The 15,897-nt window shown below is 38.9% G+C and overlaps 1 protein-coding gene across 1 annotated transcript; it reads left to right on the top strand.

The window, feature by feature from the left end:
* The first annotated feature begins 1,002 nt into the window (after positions 1-1,002).
* Positions 1,003-2,925, top strand: LOC121786535 (uncharacterized acetyltransferase At3g50280-like). The gene is made up of 2 exons (XM_042185174.1): positions 1,003-1,858; positions 2,344-2,925. The coding sequence occupies exons 1-2, from the start codon at positions 1,034-1,036 to the stop codon at positions 2,830-2,832; spliced, it is 1,314 nt and encodes a 437-aa protein (XP_042041108.1). The 5' UTR covers positions 1,003-1,033; the 3' UTR covers positions 2,833-2,925.
* The last annotated feature ends 12,972 nt before the right edge of the window (positions 2,926-15,897 follow it).

The following is a 15,897-nucleotide window of genomic DNA, read 5'->3' as shown; positions in this document are numbered from 1 at the left end:
TTAATGATATAATCTTTTTAATCAATGCATTAATTTTGAGTTTTCCAATATTTTAGTAATATACTCTGTATTATAAATTGACTTTCTACAAATTTGCATAATATAAAATGAGTTGAATTTAATCTTTTAGTTATTTTATTAGTATTTTTTTAATTTCTAATTTATAAAAGCGATTGCATGCGTATATACTTAGTTTCTTAATGTTATCATTCAACAAAAGAATAATAGTTATTCGTATCAAATTATTTTAGTAGTATAATTACTAAAATTCTAATTACTATAACGACTACATGTATATATAGGAGTACTTAATTTCTGAGTGTTATCATCCAACGAAATAGTAATAGGCATTCTCATCCAATTATTTTGTTATTTAATAAGTAATATTTAAAATTCTAAATTGTAAAAAAACTAGTATCTATACGTACGTATATATACTTAATTTCTACATTTGATATCATCAATGAAAAGAAAATAGTCATTCGAATCAAATTATTTTATTAGTATTAAATAATTATTAAAATTCTAAGTCATAAAAATAACTACATTGTATGTGTATATATATTTAATTTCTTAATGTTATCATCCAACAAAAATATACTCCATCCGTCCTCAAAGAGTATGAACTTTTGGTTCCGCACGAGCTTTATGCAGTATTGGTAAAGTAAGGGAGAGATAGATAGAGAAAGTTTTTTAAGTATTATTAGGGAGAAAGAGAGTTTTCAAAATTGAAAGTTAATACTCTTTGAGGACGAATGAAAAAGGAAATAGTGTATGCTGTTTTTGGGATGGAGGGAGGGAGTACAAGAGTTAGATTACAAGTTAAATCATGGTATATTAAATAGAAGATCAAAATCGTAGGAGAATAATTATTCGATACTGCTGTAAATAGGGCAGTGCAGTATGACTATGACATGCTATGGATTCACTACTGCTATGGATTCACTACTGCTATAAATAGGGCACTGCGGTATGACTATGACACGCATTTTCTGGAAACCATAAGAAATTGTGAGTAAAATTTGTGAAGAAAATGGCCGGAATCGACGTGATATCTTCGTCTGTAGTTAAAATGGCAAACGATGCTTCTTCCTCCATTTCAAGAATGGAGCTCTCTCCTTTCGATCTACGCTTACTCTTACTCGATCCAATTCAGAGAGGCGTTCTCTTCCGCAAACCCAAATCCCCCAAAATCGACATCAATCTCCTCAAAACCTCCCTCTCCCGAACCCTAGACTTCTTCCCTCCCCTCGCCGGCCGCCTCGCCGCCACCGCCCACTCCGACGGCACCACCACCTTCTTCACCGACTGCAACAACGCCGGCGTCGAGTTCACCCACGCCGTCGCCGCCGACGTCACCGTCTCCGACATCATAACCCCGAGGTACATTCCCGACGTCGTCGCTTCTCTCTTCACCCTCAACGGGGTCCGAAACTACAAGGGCGTCTCGAACCCCTTGATCGGCGTCCAGGTCACCGAGCTCGCCGACGGCGTCTTCGTCGCCTGCACCGCCAACCACGGCGTCATCGACGGCGTCTCCTTCTGGCATTTCCTCAACTCGTGGTCGGAGATCGCCCGCGGCTGCGATTCCGTAGCAAAGCTCCCCGTCTTCCAGCGATTGATTCACCCCGACGCCGTTCTGCGCCTCCCTCCGCTGCCGAGGAAGGCCAGCTTCGCCCCGCCCCCGCTGCTGGCGCGGGTCTTCCACTTCAGCAAAGAGAGCGTGGCGAAACTGAAGGCGAAGGCCAACGCCGAGGCCGGCGCCAACGGGAGAATATCCTCTCTACAAGCACTCTCCGCTCATTTGTGGCGGAGCTCTATGCTCTCCCGCCGCCGCCACATTACAACAAAAAAAACCGTTAAGCACATTTCTTAATATTGTTAAAGACGCTGCTAATTTGGGTATATATCACTAGGTTTGTGATCAAATACTAATTTTTTATAGTAATAACTAATAACTAAATATCAGTATTGTATGTTCAAAATATCAACAATATAAATTTGTCAATCTTTCTTGTGTTGATAAATTATGTCTTTGTATTGATATTTAAATTTACATGTTGTATTGACATAATTATATCTTTGTGTTGATAATTTTAATACATAGCATTGATAGTTATAGTTATTACTGTAAATAGTTAACATCCTAGTCCAACCATATATCACTAACGCTTAAAAAACAGTTTTATTGTTAGTGTCCCAACTAAAATTAAAGAACGCCAGTGGGAGCGTCCTAAAAAAATTTTAAAAAGCTTTTTTTCCCTTATAAATAGATAATTATTTAAAAAAAAACCAATGCAAGTAATTGGGTCTCGATTTTTTAAAAAGATCAGTTTTTTGCAGTGCCAAGGCTCTGGTGGAGGTGGAGAAGCTGGCTTTATGATGAGCGTGAGCGCGAGAGCGAGATTCCCTCTGCCGGATGGGTATTTCGGGAATGCAGCTTACGGTGCGAGAACCGCCGTTAGTGAGGCGGAGCTGTTGCACAAGGGATTAGGGCACACGGCGTTGAGGATAAACGAGTTTGTTGCGGGTCAGACAAAGGAGTCTCTAGAGAAATTTGTGAGGGATTGGAGTGAAAACCCTAAATTTCATGGGAAAGAGGGGTATTCATTTTTCATCTCGAGTTCGCCTCGCCACAATGTGTATGGGATTGATTTTGGATGGGGGAAACCGATCGCTGTGAGACGGGGAAACAGTCAGAAGGTTGACGGGATGGTCACCGTTTATCCGGCCCCACAAGCCGGCGGCATCGATGCAGAAGTATTCCTGGCTCCGGAGGTCATGGAGGGCATGGAAGCCGACCACGAGTTCATGGAGGCTTTTCTTGCATAATGTGTTCTATTTTCAATAATAAGGGGTTATTCTTGTTTCTGGCTTTGATCAATAATTATGGTAAGGCATGTAAAGGAGGGGGAGTGGAGTGTCTTAAATGCAGCTATTTCTTTAATGAATTAAAGAATTTTGCAATTTAGTTTCATTCTTTTACATATTAATTTTATAATGAAATGTGAGTCTGATGAATTAATAAAAAATGAGGTACACTTATGAAATGTGAAAATAAAGCAAAACAAATATAAATAGATGACAAATGGCATCTTTTCTTCAAATTCAAAACTATAATATGAACTGTTTGATTTTAAGATTTGATGTCAACAAATGATAAATAACATCAACAAAAAATTTGAAACTATAATATGAACTGTTTGATTTCAAGAAAATCAACGAGCTAGATCGATCAACTGCCTTAATTAAAAGGTCTGTTTTTTTTCTTCCAAAAATATATTGGAAACTGGGATTGTTGTAACTATACAATTTCACTCGGAAATTTGACCTATTAAATATTTGATCAAAGTCAAATCTCCTAATTTGAGCTTTATTTATTCAATTCCAATCAGTGATATCATAAAGAAATTCAGAAATTTAAGCTTTGATTTATTCAATTCTCTGTTTATTTTAGTTGTAAATCGGTGGTCTTATTTATTTATCAGTTTTTTACTAATTAAATGTGATGGGAGTAGGAGTATTTAGTAGTAGTTGATAAGGCCCACCAAACAAATAGGAAGGAAGCTTTATATAATTAATTTGATATTGTTATTATTGTTTTTCTTGATTAATCAACAAGATAAGGCCCACGTATCCAGTCATGTTTCCTGTCGATAATGCAGATTTCCAATTTGTTTACTCACGTAAAGTTGACTAAAGTTGAAGTATTTAATTAACTCCTAGTAGAGATCATCCATCATCTTCTTAATTTTTTCACTAGTGGGACTTGTAATAGATAGAGATAGGTACATATATTTTATTGAAATTGGAGACAATAGGTGGATTTAAACCAATTGCTTTTTTTCTCACATAAAATAATGAAATTGATATATTATGTTGTAAACCCTTCCTCCTGTTCACTGTCCCTTCCGAAATAGGTACATATATTTTATTGAAATTGGAGACAATAGGTGGATTTAAACTAATTGCTTTTTTTCTCACATAAAATAATGAAATTGATATATTATGTTGTAAACCCTTCCTCCTGTTCACTGTCCCTTCCGAAGTCTGTCATTTATTTATATGCTTAATACTAGAAAATATGTTTTTCAAGATCCACTGGTGTGAGATGGTACTATTTCATATGGTGCTTTTGAAATTAATGGTACTTTAAGCATTTGATTTAAATCGGCCTCCTTCCGAAGTGGGTTAGATGAAAATTGGAGAGGAAATGGAGATGATTTAGGAAGAATAGATGTGTATTTGTGTGTATAATGAGGATGAAATATGAGTATTTATAGAGTAAAAAAATAAAAAAAATAATAAAAAAACGGTCGAAAACGGTAACATTACCGTTTGAATTTTTAATTTATTTTTTATTAAATTCGAATTAAAAAAATTGATTTATTGCGTCTGCGTGACGAAACCCACTCGCGGGCCGGTGAGTGGGCGTCACGTCGCGCGGGCGCATGGCGAGCTGACGCGCCAGCCGTCACGGGCGTCTCTGCAAGACCGGGACGAGACGGGACGAGACGGGACGCTGCAACGCGTCTTGCTGCCGTCTCGTCTCGGAGGGACGAGATACGAGACACCCGCGCGACGCGTTGCGGGTGCTCTCAACGTGTTTTCAAATAATTAAATAGGAATGGATATATCCAACATTTTTGTTGTATTTATATTCTATTTTTGTTGTAATTAAATAGGAATGGATATAACTCAAATTTCCGTCCTTATTTTTGTGATCTAATTTGAAAATCCGGATTCTAATAAAAGAAATTCGAAAATCGATTGTCAAAAATCTGAAATGAGAAATTCATAATTATATAAAATATTCTTTAAAACGAAAAATCTAAAAATCCAAGAATTTAGAATGTACATTTATTAGAATTATAAAACAAAATATTATTTGAAACATTATATGTACACCGTTGTCACAGAAAAGAATTTTTTTGCTAAGCTTCCAATGGTTTAATACTCCATCCGTCCCTCTGTAGTAGAGGCGTTTCATTTTCAGCACCCGTTTTAGAAAAATGGTAAAAAAATAATTAAAATAGAGAAAATATAAAATAATAGAAAGATTAATATAGAGAAGACTCTTAACTATATTATTATCTTTTTTTTACTTTACTTTCTCTGCGCTTTAACTATTTATTATAATTTTTTCAAAATGGGTGCTCAAAATGAACCGTCTTACTATAACAGAGGGATGGAGGGAGTATAAAATTAGCCCAGTCAATGAATCAATAATGACCCAATTAGAATAATTGTTTTTAGCTAGTGTAGCCCAAAAGATTGTTCACACTCATATTAATATTCAAAGGCCCAAAATGTAAAAGCCCAAATTCTTTCTTCTAACTTTACATGTCTGAACATTTTTGTTTTACTTTACATGTATGTACTTCTTGTAAAACAGTAAGGGAGCTTCATAAACAGTGTCAATCCTTAGATGCACAACTTTGCATTCTTTGGGATTTATGATGGTGTTCGAAGGGAATTTTCCCGATTGAGTAATAGTACTCACAGTCTGGAAAATCTGGTTGATCTGTGTGTTGATGTTCTTCAGATGAGTGGCCATACTTTGCACATCTGTCTCAACCTTCTCCATCCTTTGATTGTTCTGCTCATAAGCTTGTTGGACTGTAGCATGAAAGACTTGAGTATGTCTTCCGTGGTCATCTTCTTCGGATCATTAACCACTCCATCAGTAACTGTGAACCCCGGGGGTGGTTGCAGAGCATTATTTGGGTTTCCGTAAGAGAGATTGGGATGTCATTTGTTCCCGAACTGATTATATCTTCCACCCTAAAAGTTGGGGCGGTGATTATTGAAGTACCGGTTGTTGTCCCCTTGATTCACATAGTTCACGTCCCTCATTTTTCCTTGGGGTTCTTGAGACGGCTGTCCCATTGCAATGCAGTCAAATTTCATAATCAGCACATCCAACTTGTCGGATAGGGCACTCATAAGATCATGATCTGTAGTAGACGCTACCCTATGCACCTTACTCCTTTCGTTGCTCCATCCTTCGTCATTAGATGCAAGCTCCTCTATTACTTCCATGGCTTCATTCACTCATTTCTTGAGAAAATTACCGCCTGAGCTCAAGTTCAATTCCCTTTGTGCTTCAGGCACACATCTCTTGAAAAATGTAATAACTTAGACTGTCGGGGTTAACCCATGGTTGGGACACCGTTTCATCAAAGATTTAAACCTCCCCCATGCGTCTCTGATATTCTCTGTAGGAGTCATCTGAAAGGCAATGATCTCGTGTTGTCTCTTTATAGCTTCACTAGGGGGGTATAATTTCTCCAAAAAATTTTCCACCATAGCATCCCATGTTCTAATTGATCCTGGCTCCAAACTCTCCAACCAATCCTTTGCTGAATCCTCTAAAGAGAAAGGAAACAACCTTAGTCGAACCTGCTCATCTGTCACTCCATTCATCTTTGTTGTGTTGCAAATCTGAATGAACTTGGTGATATGCTTGTTAGGGTCATATGTGGATTTGCCCCTAAAAGCAATGTTCTCCGCCATCTGAATCAGTCCTCTTTTCAGCTCAAAAGTATTGGCCGCGATGTTGCTATGGACGGTTGGATTTGCCTGGCCTTGGTATACATATTGATTCTGCACAGGCACAGGTGGTCCACGGTTAACCTGTTGACGCAACTCCTCCAGCTGTCGTAGAAGCTCAGCATAATTAGGAGGAGGAGGTGGTGGACCGTTGTTACCCTCTTCGTTCTCCATCAGACTAGGAGAAACGGGATCAAACTGAATATGATCCTGAACTGGTGATCGGATGGGTGAAAGATCCCTCTGATCTGAAGATGCTCCTGCGCGGGTAGGCGAAGATGTGTGAATTTTCTGCGTGAGCCTCCTATATGCGTTCCTCTTCCGGTTCGATGCTTCGATCTCAGAGTCGAAAGGTTCTAGAGGCAAGCCTTTAGAACGTGTGTGCATACACCTGAACAAGAAATACAAATGTGAGAACTAAAAAAAATAGAAATTAAACGAAAAATAAAGCAGTAAAATCTGAAGTAGTAATCTTGATTATTATCACGACATCAAGCTATATAACACAAATTGTCCCCGGCAGCGGCGCCAAAAACTTGACTCAACTTTATTTTACCCAAATAATACCTGCAAGTGTACGGGGTTATTGTAGCAAACATCAAGCAAGAGTATATCGTATCCTACAGAGACAATTAAGTGTCAACCTAAGTACCACGAACTAATTTCAACTACTATCCAGACGATCAGAAATTTTGGTTTTAAAACTAATAACTACTGAAAACATGTAAATGCAGATATTAAAATAGAACACTTAAACAAGAAAGCAATTAAGCAAGTTGTGTAGGATGATGGAGAAATATGCAGAATTCAAGGATCCGATGCACAACTCATAGCCTAACCCAAATAAAACCAATTTACCATTTAAAGTCTGTAGAATTGTTGAATCAATCACAATTATAGATTAAACCCCCTCCCGCGGCCGCAGTTTGGTGTTGAGCAAAGTGTAACACCAACCGTTGTTCCATATTTTGGATCAACCAAGAAAAAATGACGTAATCTGTCGTCTGCCATGCTTTGAATTTCAAGTTGTCTTTCTTGGGTGGATCCATATCGCCTTCAAGATGGTCGAGCAATTCACGACCTCCAACTGCTATTTGCATTAGATGGGACCAAACAATAAAATTATTCCCATCTAGTTTGACTCCTATTGAATCTGATTCGATTGTTTTTGTGGCCATCGGTTGCTTTCACTTGATTTTGCTAATTGGTGCAGGTTCGGGGCTGATATGAGTCGTGTGTTGTTGCCTGATTTTAGTCGAGGGTTTGAGGAAGGTCCGAACGATGATGAATGGGCTCTTAGTTCGAAGATTCGATTGAATCGTCTGGGTTTGGGACGGGTGGGAAGATTTGTTTGATTTCTGGGCTGTTTGTTGAGGAACTGTAATGAACAAGATTCTGAGTTCAGGTGCTTTGAAAAAACGGCTTATGTTTAGGGTTAGGATCGTATGGCTCGTGATACCATGTTGAACTGTATTGGGGAGAATATTTTTCTCTTTACTGTACAATGTAATCTCTCTTAAATAGAGAATGCAAGACGTGTAGCTATTCTAGGAAAATATTTACACACTAATTAGGTTCTACAAATAAGGAATGTAATTCCTGATTTGATTGCCTATGATCTTCCTTGTTTTATTCTTGATTTGTACATATCTTGCTAACATGTTAGTGGAGAATAGAGCACACTTTGTGAGAAGAAGTTAGTAGAAGTAGACTATTTTTTTAGGATAAACCAAAATGATAATAGTTTTTATTTTTATAAAAGGAAATGAATATATTCAGATTGGATTAGCACACGTCAAATCATATATGCTACGACATACTAGTATATAGCAATAATTTATCGGTTTTTCTTTTGCTAAGCATTAAATTGTGTGTGGTTGATTTTTAATAGAGATCGAAAAGTGTTTTATTGACTTATGTTTTGTGTGCAATTATACAGTTTTTATTGGAAATTCAAATACACTATTAATAATGTGGACCGCATTAACCACTAACACTATTTCTACTACTATTTCTCTTTCCCTCTCTTAGTTTGACAATTGTACATTAAAATCTTTGCCCAACCAATAATGTGGGTTAATCAGATTTTAATTTATGGGTTGAAAATTTTCAATCCTCATTCTCTAAATTTAGCGGGCTATTCGGGTAAGTCCACAGATAATAGATTATATTGACATCCATATTTTTAAAGAATGGAGGAGTGGTATACAACATACACTAGTGCAGTGAGGAGTTTTTACTATAATAAACAAAGTTTAGTGAAGATAATAACAAACCCTTATTATTTTGACCAATTGTACAATATTTATTTTATTTAGCTTACATAAATGATATTGATACCTCAAATATTCATGAAAATAATTGATCCCATACTTAACTTATTAAAATTATGTTTGCCCTCAAAACTCATCCCAAATTGCCAATTGGATGGAACCACATTAGTCTCCTGAATGACTGAGCCATCACTAGCGGTCACCTCAAAAGAGAGCCTCTTTCTGAGTAGGCTCTGAGTGACCTGCCAGTTTTGGCCCCAGTTCCGGCTCATCGGAACCCAGTTAGATGAGCTGGAGCTTCGGACCCTCACGGACGTGACATCCCTAACGCCTCCGACGTTGTAGACGAGGACGATTGTCCAGCAGTTGTTCCCGCCCATCACAAACTTGACCCCGCCCTTTTTCCCGCACTTGACGTGGTGGTACAAGACCGGGACGACCCCGGCCTTGTACTCCGCGATCTTGAGGTACATCAGCTTGGCTAGGTCGAAATGCTTCTGAGGAGGATTGCACCATATGCCATGGTCCTTGGTGTAGTCCAGAGGGCAGAAGTTGGTGGCGGTCACGCGGATCGTGCCCTTCTTGCAGGCCTGCGGGGCGTTCACGCACATGATTTGGAAGCATGCACCGCTGGCCGCGCCATCATGGAAGAGGGCCGTGCTTAGAGCCCTCGTCTCCTGGCTGTACCCATGCTCGATTACATTCGTGTATCCACGTGCCGCACCTATGTACGATCACAGAATCATTTTCAGTCATTCAATCACGTTTTGCACTTTTCTTAATTCGGGTTTATCCTACAATTTTAAAAATCATCCAGAAAAATCATTCACTTTGGATTTGTTCTCAATTATTCCATGATTGAATGTTTCAAGTCACATATGCAAAGTATATACTCCTTTCGTCCCATAAAAATATGTACACTTTCCATTTTCGTCCGTCCCACAAAAATATATTGCACATAAAATCCACCCGGTCGGGCAGAAGTCTCTGGACTCTTTATGAATAAAATTGGCCACCCGGCCGGGTGGAATTATTGCACATAAAATTCACCTGGCCTGGTAGCTCCCGGCAGTCCGCGCGGTTTTTATAGATCGGCCATATCTCTCTCATCAGAACTCCGATTGGGGCGTGTGAGGTACCCACGCGAAGCTCTTTCGATGATGAAGACAATGGTACTCTCAAAATAGGATTTGGACCCCATATTGATAGGCAGATTACGTTTGAAGCAGACCCCAGTCACGGCTTGACTCATTTTCCCTTTTTTACCTATTTTAACTTCAAACACTGGATAAACTCATTCATCAAAGCACCTTTATAGTGAAATATGGAGGTAAACTCAAGTAATATGCATTTACACACCAATTATCATCACGTTTAACGCCCAATAAAACAGTTAAAATACGAGTTTATCAGCCATAGCTCTATACTCAGCCTCGGCAGACGATCTCGCAACAGTATGTTGTTTCTTACTTCGCCATGTTACAAGTTTCCTCCCAAGTAGGTGCAATATCCAGAAGTAGACTTTCTGTCAGACTTAGAACCAGCATAATCAGCATCAGAATATCCTTCAATTTTTAGATGCCCATTCTTTTTGAATAACAATCCGTTGCCGGGAGATTTCTTGACATATTGAAGAATTCGAATAGCAGCATCCCAGTGAACTTGCTTAGGCTTATCCAGAAAACGACTGACTAAGCCAACAACAAAGGAAATATCAGGCCTTGTTACTGTCAAGTAGATACGTTTTCCAACTAGACGTCTATACTTAGCTTTATCCTCCAAGACTTCTCCACTGTCATCCCAAACACTTGGATCAACCTCCATAGGAGTATCAACGGGTTTTGCTCCAAGTAGTCCAGTTTCTTTCAATAGATCTGTAGCATACTTTTGCTGAGATAGAGACACTCTAGAATTTCTGTGTGCAATTTCAATTCCCAAGAAATACTTAGGACGGCCCAGATCTTTTTTTTTAAAGGAAGAGAGTTTTTTTTTTTAAATTAACTCCTATATAAGGGAGGAAATTACAACTGATGTTAAGAGGGCTCGAAACAACTGATGTTAAGAGGGCTCGAACTCGACACTTCATGCAATAATGTCTAGGACGACCCAGATCCTTGATAACAAAATATTTCTTAGTTTCCTCAATTCCACGAACATCACTTCCAGATATGAGTATATCATCAACATATACAATGAGAATAACAATACCCGATGCTTGATGTCGCACAAAAACCGAATGATCAGACTTGCATTGCTTAAAACCAATAGTTCCAAGGACACTGCTGAACTTATCAAACCACGCCTTGGGACTTTGTTTAAGGCCATAAATTGCCTTTTTGAGACAACAAACTTTAGTAGCATCCTCCCCCTGAGCAACATATCCCGGAGGTTGCTCCATAAAGACCGTCGGAGTCAAATCACCATACAAGAAAGCATTCTTCACATCAAGTTGATACATGGGCCATGAAAGATTAATAGCCAAAGAGAACAAAATTCGGATTGAATTCATACGAGCAGTGGGCGAGAACGTCTCAAAGTAATCAATACCATAAGTTTGCGTGTATCCTTTGGCCACAAGCCGAGCTTTGTAACGATTAATACTACCATCAGTAAGAAATTTTATGGTAAACACCCAACGACAAGATACAATATCCACCGAATCAGGGGCATGTACCAGAATCCAAGTACCACGATACAAGAGAGCTCGCATCTCCTCATCCATAGCGGCTCGTCATAAAGGGTGTTTGAGTGCCTCTTGGAAAGAAGTTGGAATCACTGTAGACAAAAGTCAAAGAGTAAAGGCACGAAAAGGAGCACTCATTCGAGTAAAAGAAACATGATTAGATACGGGGTGTTTGGTGGTACAAGTACGTTTACCTTTGCGAATGGCTATGGGTAACTCATCAGAAGGAGGTGGATCTTCAGAAGCTGGAGGCGAAGATGACTGTGGCAGTGGACATGAGACTGTTGGTACTGTTTCAGGGGCTTAAGGGGTTGTTGCAGGTCGATGATGTCGTGTATAGACCTGTAAAAGAGGAGCAGGAGGAGCAGAAGACATAGGAGAAACAAAAGTTTGGGCAGGTAAAGGAGTAGGATATAACTGGTTGGTTGGTTTAGTTTGAGAATTAGTAAAATAAGGCTGAAACTCAAAGAAGGTAACATCTGCAGAGATATAATGGCGTTTGGTAAGAGGGTCAACATCGATATCCCTTTTGGGTTCTAGAATAACCAAGAAAAACACACTTAATAGAGCGAGGAGACAACTTATCCAACCCAGGAGTCAGATCATGAACAAAACAAGTACATCCAAAAATGCGTGGAGGAATATGATAAAGAGGTTTATCAGGATGAAGACACGAAAAAGGAATATCCCCATGCAACACACTAGATGACATCTTGTTAATAAGGAAGCATGCAGTAAGAACAACATCAGACCATAGATACTTAGGCACATGCATGTGAGACATAAGAGTACGCGCAACATCTAAAACATGACGATGCTTACGCTCAGCTACCCCATTTTGTTGAGAAGTGTGAGAGCAAGAGGTTTGATGAATTATACCATGATATTCACAAAAAAATGAGATAGATTGTTGTGTGAACTCAAGAGCATTATCAGTACGAAGAATACGTAGATCAACAGAATATTGGGTCTTTATTTCATGATAAAAAGATTTTAGAACAGTAGGGACTTCACTTCTGTGTTTAAGCAAATACAACCATTACATACGGGAATAATCATCAACAAGAATTAGAAAATACTTGAAACCCCCCTGGACTCAATCCTAATCGGACCCCAAACATCACAATGAACTAAATCAAAAACAGAAGAGCTACGAGTCTCGACTCGCGAAGGAAAGGAAGTGCGATGGTGCTTGCCCAACTCACATGACTCACAATTAAAATCAACAGACGCAACTGGAACTAAACTACGAAGACTAGCAGAAGACAGATGACCAAGACGACAATGCCATTGATATGGAGACACAGCAGCAGAGAGAGCACTAGGAGAGACAGGTGAAACAGTATCCAAGTAGTACAGACCGCCACGCTCATGTCCTCCACCAATCGTCCTCTTCGTCTGCAAGTCCTGAAAGATACAATATGAAGGATAAAAAGTGACAGAACAATTGTGAGTTTTTGTCAGCTGACCAATAGATATTAAGCTGACTGGAAAATTTGGGGCAAACAAAACATTATCAAGGGTAATATGAGTAGTGGGTTTGACAACACCAGTGCCAGTTACAAGAGAATAGTTGCCATCAGCAAGACGAACAGATGAGAGAGAAGATGGAGAAAAAGATGTCAAAAGGGATTTTGTACCAGTAATATGGGTAGAGGCACCCGAATCCAACATCCAAGACTTACCAGGAGACACATCAAACGCAGCTACAGAGGTAGAGGCATCAGTAGTAGTAGTAGATGAAGAACTTGGCGCAGTAAACTCAATGTTATTAGCCCAAATGTGGTTTGCCAAACTTCTTCCAACACTTATCAGACTCATGATTCGAACGACCACAATGATCACATAGTCGATCATGAAACCATCGTCCTCGACCTCGGCCACGTCCCTGTCCCCGGCCACGTCCACCATACGAACCTCGACCGCGAGCAGACATAGCTGAATTATCAAACAAGGTGGATTCCGTACGCCCGGTGGAGACACGAAGAACGTGAGACAACGCATTAGACAACGTTGGAATGTCATCACTAGCCATTAAGCTATCTCGAAGTGGCTGGAGATCAGCATTAAGACCTGACAAAAATTTTGCTACCATGAATTCCTCCCACTGTTTTGCTCTTGTTGTGGCATCACAGGAAAGAGGATGATAAACTAAGATCTCATCAGCAAGGCCTTTCAAGGTAGAGAAGTAATCATTGACTGACTGAGTATCCTGAGTATGAGAGAAAAGTTTCTCATATAATTCAAATACCCGAGAGACGTTTTTGTCATTGAAGAACATCTCCCGTATAGCATCCCACATGGCTTTGGCACTATCCAAGCACATGATATTTTGACTGATAGCTGGTTCTAGGCTATTGAGAATCCAAGTCATGACGGAGCAGTCATCGGCACACCAAGTGTCGTAGTTGGTATCTGTAGTAGCAGGCGGGGCAGTTTGAACATGGCTTTTCTTCTTCTGTGATCCCAAAATAGGAGAAAAGCACGGGACCAAAGCATATAGTTGGAACCATTCAGCTTAATGGTGGTTCCAATAGGAGGTCTAAAATCAGACATGATAAAACGAGAGTAAATCCGATGCAGAGCAGTAGGCAAGAGCGCAAGCCAAAAAAGAAGTAGCGGGCAGTAGCGCAGGCAGATGATAGCGCAGAGCAACGGAGTAGGAGTAGAACAACAGACAGATAAGGTTGCAGGCAGATAACAGTTGCAGAGCAGCGGAGCCGGAGCAGAGCAGGAGCAGCGGAAGGAGCAGTTGCAGAGCAGCGGAGGCAGGAAAAAAACCCTAATTTTCGAAACCCTAATTTTTTTTATTTTTTATTTTTTTACTAAACTAGCGACGAATTCGAACCCGCTCTGATACCTTGTAGAACAGTAAAATATACAGACATAATGGAGAAAGTAGTAGTGTATATATCATTAGTAAACATAAGCCACATATATATAGTACAAGAAACTAAGCTAGGCTATGTTAAATAACCAATGTGGGATAGAAATCATATACTATATTAACACTTCTCTTACACCAATTATTTATTCAAGTAAATATAAAAATAATGAAACATCAAATATTAAACAATGCATATATCATGAATTTGAATCGACTTCCAACCCTAATATTTGTCGCCTACTATAAATGCATTGTTGTCTCATTCTCGCAATTTGAATGAGCAAAGTGGAGAACCGGTCGCGCCCTTTCCTGCATGCATCCAGTGACTGTCCATATAGCCATCATCGATTTCCTCACTTCAGGGACTGTCGTTATTACCCACAAGTGATACAGTTTTCTTCGATACAAATACGATAGCCATAGTGATGCGAGGATTGAATACGATTGTTGCTCAACTACTTACTCTGAACAATTAAAATTGATGTATATAGTAGCCCTAGCAAATTTTTAATTACCCGAATTTCCCCATCCAACCCTAATCTTTGGTGCCTTCCATAAACATATTGCTGGCTCATTTCCGTTATTAAAGGTACCAGAGAGAATCGATGGCTCCTTTTCAAGCGTGCAATTGCTGAGCCTCCTTATAGTTGTTGTTTGCCAACATGGATTGTATAAATTCTTCATTTATACAAATATGGGATCCGTGGTGTAGCAATGATTGAATACGATTGTTACTCAAACCACTTACAATGAATAATCAAAATTGACATATATAGCCCCTATCAAATTTTTTTTCCATGTGTTCCCTTCAAACCCTAATTTTTATCGCCTCCCATAAATACATTGTTGGCATATTCCCACGATTTTAAGAAGCATAGCTCCCTTTCATGCACGTCCAGTCAGTGAATTTCTCTATAGCAATCATCGATGTCCTCACTCTCGGCACTGCCTCGGCCCAACCTGTATTGCATTTATTACCCACAAGCGATACAAATATGGCACCCATGGTGTTGCAATGAATGAATATGATCGTTGATTAACCACTAGTTACTCTTACAATTCAAATGGATGCATAATAGGATTAATTTAATGGCGGAATATTAAACCTGCAGATAAGAAAAAAGCACAATTTCATGCATTCTGGAACTAACCAAACGATCCCTTAGTCAGACATACTTATTTTTTAGTGAATCTATGAGCATTGTAAAAATTCCAAAAATTCATTTCTTCAAATCAATATCTGAAACATGACAGGATCCTATTTGTAAATTTATTACGAATATAAGAAATATAAAATAGAATATACTATTTGGGCACGCATGTTATTAATTGTAGTAATAAATGATACACTCCCATATCATACATAATTCAAAATCATCCTTAATTATTAACGGTGGACAATTCTTAGTATTAAATTATTAATAACCGCACGGCATTGGCCTCTATAAAATGTGGCTGAATTTCGAACATTTCATATATCTCACTTATAAACTGAACAAAAG

Source organism: Salvia splendens, chromosome 22 (genome assembly GCF_004379255.2).
Source record: "Salvia splendens isolate huo1 chromosome 22, SspV2, whole genome shotgun sequence".
In the NCBI taxonomy this organism is placed as follows: Eukaryota; Viridiplantae; Streptophyta; class Magnoliopsida; order Lamiales; family Lamiaceae; genus Salvia; species Salvia splendens.
This window is presented reverse-complemented; position numbering and strand designations above follow the sequence as displayed.

Bases quoted from the DNA above. Each gene is read 5' to 3' on its own strand.
- LOC121786535 (XM_042185174.1), top strand. From the start codon at position 1,034: ATGGCCGGAATCGACGTGATATCTTCGTCTGTAGTTAAAATGGCAAAC. The intron at 1,859-2,343 runs GTTAAGCACATT...AGTTTTTTGCAG, and splicing joins ACATTACAACAAAAAAAACC to TGCCAAGGCTCTGGTGGAGG.